The following is a 9017-nucleotide window of genomic DNA, read 5'->3' as shown; positions in this document are numbered from 1 at the left end:
TGAAATACCGTAGAATTCCATTCATTCCTATGGAGGACTGCCAATATGGCGGCCGGTGGCGTCAAAGTCTCTCATTGGCCATTACATAGCATCAGCAATCCAGGGTTTATACACATAATTGGGTGATTGATACCCTACCTACTAGCCAGCTCACCAACTGACAGAAGTGAAAGCACAGCACAAGCACAGCCTAGGAACCAGACAGAGAGGCTGTTTTGAGCGGCATTCACATCCACCATCTTTAAAAACAAATCTGATTTTGCTGGCGGCGCTTCAACGTACTTGACATCATTTCACGCCACAGGTAACAGTTTACAGTGACAACCAAGGGCCCTTTGGCGCCTGTTATTTTGGGAAGACAAGACAACACTGCAATGAAGTGTGCTATTATATGTAGCATCCAGCCAAAGAATCTAATATGATTCAGCTGTCGGCAGTCTGGAATAGAGGCAACCTCAATGAACAACATTAAAACCGCTAAGAGGGGCTCAGTGCTGCAAACGCGTGGAGAATCCTTAAAAAGACGGGGAGGGTAAATATCATGCGTCCCAAATGCAAAATGGCACCCTATTCCCTATATAGTCACTACTTTTGACCGGGGCCCATATGGCCATAGCCAAAAAGTTGCGCACTATGTAGTGAATAGGGTGCCATTTGGGACGTAAACATCTCCAGTATACAGGAGGGAGCTAAACATCTGCACCAAGGATGAGACACCTCATTTAAAACACTTTCCTCTCCATTATTGACATTGCGGAGGACCAAATATTGAACTTGCATAATAAACCCATTAAAAATGTTTTGGTGTACTATTTCACAAATATTTCAACATTTTAGTTAAACTGAGTTTTAGGGGCAGGCGTTACGGTTCATTCATACGAGGCAGATTATTTGAACGCTTTCCAGTATGATAGCGTCTGATCTACACAGGGTTCTGCGTCATCTGGGAGTCTGGAAACCTAAATCCGAGACTATTTTAATTAAAAATCGATGAACCGGGGGAGTAAAATTGTCAGCGTTAAATATTCTGCAGTGCAGACTTCACTACCTTTGGGAAACATTACTTGCATGTAGAGGCTGGATATTTCTCAAAACACATTGGATAAAAACTTCAGAGTTGGACCTTGGACCTTCTCCAATACGTTTGAGAGGAAGGTGAGGAGATGGGATGCGAGGAATCACAAAAAACCAAAATAAGGTAGAGCCAGCCAGCGTCTCCTTCCCAACTTTACTGGCACTTCCTGTCCTGTCCACATGGGGGATGTAAAGACAGATCCTCAACATAAGGTGGGGCTGTTGAAACAGGGCTGAGTTCAGCAGGGCACAACTTTGAGGAATGTTCGGATAGAAATATGTTATGTGGAACAAACATGCCTCTCTGACATGTAGACTAAGGAACCATGTCATATCTATTCAGGACATTCCTATCTGCAACACGCCACAGCGTTTACAACTGAACGCAGTGCACCCCAGGGGGATCTCCTAAAAATACATCCTCTTGAATTCAATAAGGAATCACAGGAGTCATGATATTCATATCATACGTTTCTTTAATAGTCACAGCTAAGAACAGGATAAAAAAAGATCAACGTTGTCTTGAAAAGAATAAAAAGATGTGACTTACATAGACAGGCTACCATAGAATCAGTGCAAAAACACTACCCTGGAAAATAATAAAAAAGGTAAAATAAAAGGTAAAAACAAGAGAGTAAAGTGCATGTTTTTTGAGAAACAGCCCCCTCTTTTTAGTTGTAGAAATTACAACTGTTTTAGAAACCATAAAAAGGGGGGGGGGGGTAAGCACCTACAGTAACACAAACCTCCAGAGTCAGCATTCACCTGAACACTAACAGATTACAGAGTCCAACACAGCTAGTCAGTGCACACACACACATTACAGACAAGGCCCAAGGGGGACAGTCTGGACCATAATGCACATGTAGGGCCTAGGACACCACACGCACACACACTCGCACGCATACACACTCAGACACCCTCGGGCCGAGTGCAGTGAGGTCACATGGTGTGGTAGAGAACAGTGGCAGTCCGTTTCTTGTCGGCAACCTTGCGGAGCCGCCGCAGCGGGTGACTCTTCCCGCGGGGCTGCTGCTGCGCGGTTGTCATAGTGACGTCGGGAGCGCTCGCAGGGGACTGGGTGCGGGTGAGCCGGGGGGAGAGGCCTGTCTCTAGCTCCTCCTCCCCTTGAAGAACAAGACATGGAGGTGAGGAGAGACAGGGTGGATCACTCCCTGCACTCTGGGAGCCCCTATCAGTCCTGTCTGAGTCCAGTGGGTACACCCCCCCTATGGGGGCCCTGGGGGTGGTGGGGGGGCTCCGGGACAACACCCGCTGCTTCTTGGAGACATCGTCTGGGCTGGGGTGATGGTGGGAGCAGGGGTGATGGGTGGGCATCAATGGGGGTCCGTGAGGGCTGGCGGTGGTGGGCCGTAGGTCCCAGTCACTCAGGTCGTTGGCTGACAGCTCCAGGCAGTCCAGCTTGGCCAGCGAGGCTGAGCGCTTCATCAAAGAGGGGGGCGTGAGGCCCGCCTGGCGGATCCGTGCCTCTATCTCCATGGCCCTCTGCCACACGGGAGTTTCCCTGTGATGCTGCCCCTGACCGGGTCTCTCTCCAGCCCCCAGGCCCCCCGCCTCGTACAGGAAGGCCTGCAGCTCCCTCAGAGTCTCCTGGATCTTCTCCAGCTCCTCACTGCTGCATGCCAGGGCCAGCCTTCCATGGTGGGGAGGGGAGGGGCCATCCGTGTCTGAGTCAAGGGCCGTCACCCCCTCCAGCCGCAGCAGTGCAGGGGGGGACTGGGGCTGAACTTTAGATGGCTCTAGTGAAGAGCGCACAATGATTGGGATGGGCTTAGGGGTGTGGCGGGCATCTGGGTAGTGAGAGAAGGAAGGGGCTGGGGCAACGTCCATGTCTGAGACGACAAACCCTCCCTGCTCCGTCTCTCCTTTGGGCTCTGCAGACACAGTGAAAGCCTCGTTCAGAGTTCTTCCTTGCTCAGGAGCAGGGGTAGGCCTACGCTGCTCGGGGCAGTCTGTTGTAGGAGTGAGGAGGGGTGGGCAGTCCGTGTTTGGCGTATGGAGAGGGGAGCCCGTGGGGTGGAACTCTGCACTGGGGGAGTGGAGAGGGGAGCGTTGGGTAGACATGTTGCTGAGAGTTAAGTCCAGCTCCTGCCTCAGCCTCTGCTCCAGCTGTTTGGTGGCCCTGCGCACCGAGCCGGCCGGCCAGTCCGAGGGAGGCGTGGAGGGGGATTGTGGGTAGGAGGAGGGCGAGGTCAATGGGGTCTCCTCGTCCCGGTCGTCTGGGCGCAGCTGCTGGGGGCTGCGGGGGGCCGGCTGGGTAGAGGAGAGGGGTGCCGCCGCCAGCGGGTGGGATATGGACTCTATCTCCGTGACAATATGGCGGACTGACACACTGTTGTCATGATGGGGAGGCGACGAGGCTTTTTCGTGACTGGCTCGGTCGCTACCGTCCTCCGTATGGGGGGAACTCTGAGATGGAGACGGAACAGAGAGAAGGGTTTGGATGATAGCTAAGCACAGTTAGCGGTGTATTAATGCTGGGCGGCGTCACTAAACGCTACCAAATGACATTTTATAGAAAGAGAATGACACCACTATTACAAAGTCTGTCGACAACGGCTGTCTCAAAAGGTCTGGGGCCGTATGTATCAAGCTCCTCAGAGCGCTGACCTAGGATCAGGTCCCCCTGACAAGATAATCTTATTCATTGTGATCAAAAAGGCAGAACTCCTAGTCTGACGTTTGATACGTAGGGCCCCGATACTTCCAATAGGTGGCAGTATTGTACAAACCATCCCCAAAGATATATCATTGTGTTACTCAATTCCTATCTAATGGATTAGTGAATTAGATCATAATCTTGTTCAAAATCACTCAGTAACTCTCAGCAGGGCTGTGGAGCTCTTAAGGCATTAGATAGATGGCACTCTACAAGAGGCAGGCATTCATCATTCAAATTTCAGTGTAAATAAAATAAAAATGGCCGCCTCACCTTTCCCTGCTCCTCTTTCTCTGTGCTTGGCAGTGGTGGCAGTGCTCCGGCAGGGTTCTCGGGGGACAGCGGCTGCAGCTCCTGGCTGGAGCACCGCGACTGAGGCGTTCGCTGAGCCATCTGCTCGGAAAGAGTCCGGGTCTTTCCGTCTTGGGACAGGCCCAGGAATTTCTCACGGGCGCTGAAGAAGTCGATGCTGTCCGTGCCGAGGTTGGAGGATGCGGTGACGCATGTGGCGTCGACGGGGTTAGCGAGGATAGTGTCTGTGTCGCTGCCGCCGCTGGGGTTGTTGTTGTCATCGTTGGCGTAGGGTCCTAAAGACCGAGGCGTTGTTGGGGTGAGAGGGCTCACGGCCATGGGGATCCCACATGGGGACATCATACTGACACTGTCCCCCCTCTCGCTCAGCGGGTCTGACAGGGAGCGTCCCAGGGTGTCCGAGTCGTCGCTGGACTCCAGGGTGGCCTGAGATACGACCTCTGAGCTGCTGAGGTCATGCAGATCCAGGGTCAGCTCTACACTCTGGGATTTCTGTTTAGGCACAGGACTGGACAGCTGTGTGCTCAAACCTAGATGGAGGGGTTTGGCCAGTGGCTGGGGGAAGGGAGAAGGAGGGAGGATATGCAGTGAGGGGGGAGGATGGGGGACGGCGGTGATTGGCACAGTCACGGCCACACCCGCCAGAGCAGAGTTGTCCGTTCTCTCCTCGGGCACCACCGTGACCGCCGGTGGGAGGAAAGAGTCTTGGCGGGGTCCTCGCACTCGAGAAAAGAGGCTCTCCCGGGAGTCACACAGACCGTTGGAGGCTGGTGGGCCAGGGGAGTGGGAGAGTGAGCGGGTGAGTCGGACGGGCTCCGACTGTGTGTCTGAGATGTGGGAGCCCTCGGTCTTGTTGTCAGGGTCATTGGCAGCACCAAGCGCCTGGAGCAGGAAGTGTTGCAGGGAGGGCGTAGGTCCATTGTTGTTGTTGTGTGGGTGTGAGAGGCCCCGGGTGTGGCTCTGAGGGCCCGTCTTACACAGGGGAGACTCGTGGCGCTCTGAGAGGTCGCTGTCCGAGTGGGAGCGCCACAACTTGTTGTGCCTCTGTTTACTGTGGAGAATGGAGGAAAGGTGTCTGTGTGAGAGCTGTGTGTGGGGCCCAGAATGTGAGAGCTGTGTGTGTGTGCACCTACCTGGCCAGCAGGATACCCTGGTACTCCTCCAGCTGCTTCATGAAGGAGGGGTTGGGCTTGGTGACGCCGCGGCGCTCCTTGACGTAGTCGAAGGCCCTCTCCAGGTCCCAGCCGTACTCCTTCATGGCGTATGCGATCACCGTGGAGGCCGAGCGACTCACACCCATCTTACAGTGGACCAGGCACTTATCCCCTGATTTCCTAATAGGGGAACACAGGGCACGGGTTAGAGGAGAGGGAGTGAAGAGGACGAAGGCAGAGATGCAGAAGACAAACTGATTATGATATACAGTATTGTATCTTGTATTGAAATAGTGTCTTATGGTTATGGTATAGAGCCTTCAAACTCAACTCTGGACCTCGAAGCCAGTTCCACTGCTTGTTGCCCTCTAATCAGGGACTGATTTAGACCTGGGACAACAGGTGGGTGCAATTAATTATCAGGTAGAACAGAAAGCCAGCAGGATCCGGACCTCGTAGGGTAAGAGTTGAATACCCCTGTTATAGATCATTCAGAACTTAATAAAAATAGTGCTAAAAACAAAAATGCTAAAAAAATTCTAAAATGAAAGAATCCCCTGAAACCTATTTAATAATAATACATTTTCTTTGACAGACGGCTTTCAAGACACCTAATGAAGTGCATCAAATCTTACTTGGCCTTGGTGATGAACTTGTAGGTGTCGTTCCAGTACTCCAGCAGGTTGGTGGCCTCCTCGTCGTACACGCGGATATTGTGGTACTGAAACACGCCTGGGAAGAAGTTGTCGATCTCCCGCGTCACGTTGAGGATGTACCTCACACTGAAGGAGTGAAACGGAGAACGTTACTCGCTGGAACTTCGACTCCGTATTGAAACTGTGCTGCAACTGTCACAGTAACCAACAGTGTGACATGATGATAGACAACTCAGAATGGTCTCTTACCCGCTGGTCTGCAGCTCCTCCAAGTTCGAAGCGTTCCACTCAGAGCCCTGGATACAAAACAGAATTAAGTCAAACTCGACAGATAATCTTACAGATATCAGCAGACAGACAAACAGGCAGAAAAAGAGACAAAAAGAGGAAGGCGACTTAAAAGTAGTGCACTATATAGGGAATAGGGTGCCAGTCCTTGTCTAAAGTAGTGTACTATATAGGGAATAGGGGCCATGCAGTCCTTGACTGTGTTCTTACCAGGTAAACATGGTCAAAGATCTCTGTGGGGCTGTCCATCTGACCCAGGATGACGATCATCTCGTTGTCAATAAACTCCTTGAACTCCCGAAGGTTACACACCATCTGCATCTCCAGCTCTGTGCGAATCTGAAGAACCAGTAGAGAACCCATTAGAACCAGTAGAGAACCCATTAGAACCAGTAGAGAACCCAGCAGAACCAGTAGAGAACCCAGCAGAGAACCCGTTAGAACCAGCAGAGAACCCGTTAGAACCAGCAGTGTGTGTGTGACAAGGTCTTCAACCCACCTCTTTGGAGGTGACATTCTCCAGGTCTTTCTGCATCATGATCTCTCTGAGGCGAGTCTTGACCAACCTCTCCGTGCGCTCCCTCTCTGTGGGCCTGTGGACACACACAAAAAACCCTCAGTACACACCCCTCAGTCTACTTCGGAGGTTTGTGGGGGCTCTCTCGCCCAGAAGAGCTTCACACAACACTAAATGTGACATCTGAGGAATACACTAAAGTGCCTCTGGTTTGATAAGAGCAAACAGTCTCCACATCATACAAAACCACAGAACTCAGTTGAAGTCTAGGTTTTATGTTCTTGTTATAATGACGAGTCCCTGCCCTCGCCTCTCTCTAACTGCATCTAGAGGACACATTTAGCCACTTGTGCAGCGCTAAGGGCAACATGCCCTGATTAGGTCCCTTGAGACCCTCTTCTGTCCGCCCCCCACCCCCCCTCTCGCTCCCTCTCCTACCAAATCACCTCTCTTCACACCGCAATGTAGGTCAGTAGCTATGCTCCCACAACAGTCAGCATGATTGTGCAGCAGCAGGAGTGTGTTGGGACTTTGTGTTGTTGTCCCAGTCTGATGACCCGTCATGCTTATTATTATTATGTCGCGTCCTTATTGGAACATCGGAAAGAGCCAGGAGCAGCTTGTTTATAGAAACAAAGACTTGATTGGCCTCTTGAGGAAAGGGTTTGGGGACTTGGGGAACTTGAAACATGTTGCATCTTCCAAGAGGCCGAGCTACTGCCGGGGTTGGGTTACTGGATATGCCAGAGGTGCCGTACCTCTCTGAATAACACTCACCCACGTGCCAATGAACACAAGGGTAGGGGTCGATTTCATTTTAACTCAATTCAGGAAGTAAACTCGGAATTGGAATCCATTGGAGTATCAGTTGAACACCTGAAATGGAATTGACCCCAACACACTACAGGTGTAAGCACTACACTGTATGCAATTGCACACATTCAACCTATACACACACACATATTTGCGGGTGACAAATGTGGGTAAAATCCTCCACGTCAGAGTGAGCCCTCAATAGTGAATAAAATGAATGTGCAAAGGCAAATATGATGTGCGTCTGTCAGACAGGTATCTCAGCTTCGGCAGTGACCCCAACAAGGTTGACTAACACTCGCATTGTCTGCCTTCAAGTGTGTGTGCAAAGTACTCAAGCGTAACCAGGGTGTGTGTGTGTCCGTGTACGTCTTTCCACTGTGCCTGCATGGCTAGGCTTAAGGCTAGCTGGGCCGTTGTATGTCAATGCAGAGGCTTACCTCTCCAGTAAAATACCTTTAAAACGGTTTGGTTTTGACCTCTTAAAATGTCTTCCAACGTGTCGAGTGCTATTATTTCTACTCAATTACCCCTCCATCCATCCTCTCCTTCGCTACGACTGCCCTCGGCCACCTGCTTCCGTCCGTCCGCTCTTCTACCTATCTGTCTAGCAACTCTTTCCATGCATAACTAAAGCGGTCACGGAGATGGGGCTATTTTCGACTCTGCTGGCACGCAAGCCGAGTTCTGGCGTTATAGACTGGCCCCCTAAACGAGCAGGCACACGTGACCGCGTCTGGGTGGGGAATTCCCCCCGTTAATACAGACCTCTGAGCTGCATCCTCCTGCTACAGCAGATTGATACCTCGGTCATGACGAGGTAATGCTCAGAGCTCTGTGCGCGTTTGACCTCTGGTCTCTAAGGCAAAGGTCGCAGGGGGTCTTGGGAAGTCTGCCTGAAGCTGGGTGTTGTGGCAACAAGGGAAGCAGATGACACTGCACTGGTAATTGGGCAATGTTGTTTTCTGTGGGAGAGAAGTCCATGTGACTTACCCCACACAAGACTTTCCCAGTTGCTTAATGTGGAAGTGTGTGTGTGTGTGTGTGTGTGTGTGTGTGTGTGTGTGAGAGAGAGAGACTGACTGGTACACTCACACGTCGGTGAAGAGGATGGGCGAGTCGGCGCGGTGGGACTGGACGTCCTGCATGGCGTTCCACTCGTTGATGCAGACCTGGTCAGAGGAGACCTGGCTCTGGTAGTAGCTGACCCAGGTCAGGAACAGGCTGCCGGGGTAGTAGTTGTGACAGCGGGCCACCTCGCACGCCTTGTGGAGCGACTGCAGGGCAGACCTGGGGGAGGCACAGCGGGAGGTGGAGAGGTAAGAAGAGGAGGAAGGAGAGAAAGAAAGATGAATAACCTGATAAACCAACAGATAAGAGGGGACAAGTCAGAGTAAAAGAGAGGGGGATGAGATGGCAGCAGAGAAAGGAGGAGCGCTCACCACATGGCCTGGACAGAGACCGGTTTGAAGACATGGACCCTGTTGACCGTGGACACACTGAAGCCCCTACAGAGACAAACA

At 51.8% G+C, this 9017-nt stretch overlaps 1 protein-coding gene across 2 annotated transcripts in view; it reads right to left on the bottom strand.

Moving 5' to 3' along the window:
* Positions 1 to 1532: 1532 nt before the first annotated feature.
* LOC139547829 (protein phosphatase Slingshot homolog 2-like) overlaps positions 1533 to 9017 on the bottom strand; it is a 34830-nt gene continuing 27345 nt past the window's right edge. For both annotated transcript variants that reach the window (XM_071356945.1, XM_071356944.1), the window contains 9 exons: positions 8937 to 9002; positions 8590 to 8784; positions 6664 to 6757; positions 6375 to 6503; positions 6126 to 6172; positions 5856 to 6002; positions 5200 to 5400; positions 4028 to 5117; positions 1533 to 3504 (listed from right to left, as the gene is read on the bottom strand). In XM_071356945.1, coding sequence (XP_071213046.1) covers positions 2017 to 3504; positions 4028 to 5117; positions 5200 to 5400; positions 5856 to 6002; positions 6126 to 6172; positions 6375 to 6503; positions 6664 to 6757; positions 8590 to 8784; positions 8937 to 9002 — 3457 coding nt within the window. In that variant the 3' untranslated portion in view covers positions 1533 to 2016. The remainder of the gene's footprint in view (positions 3505 to 4027; positions 5118 to 5199; positions 5401 to 5855; positions 6003 to 6125; positions 6173 to 6374; positions 6504 to 6663; positions 6758 to 8589; positions 8785 to 8936; positions 9003 to 9017) is intronic.

Source organism: Salvelinus alpinus, chromosome 21 (genome assembly GCF_045679555.1).
Source record: "Salvelinus alpinus chromosome 21, SLU_Salpinus.1, whole genome shotgun sequence".
Classification (NCBI taxonomy): domain Eukaryota; kingdom Metazoa; phylum Chordata; class Actinopteri; order Salmoniformes; family Salmonidae; genus Salvelinus; species Salvelinus alpinus.
The sequence above is the reverse complement of the archived record's forward strand: the minus strand, read 5'-3'. Positions and strand labels throughout refer to the sequence as shown.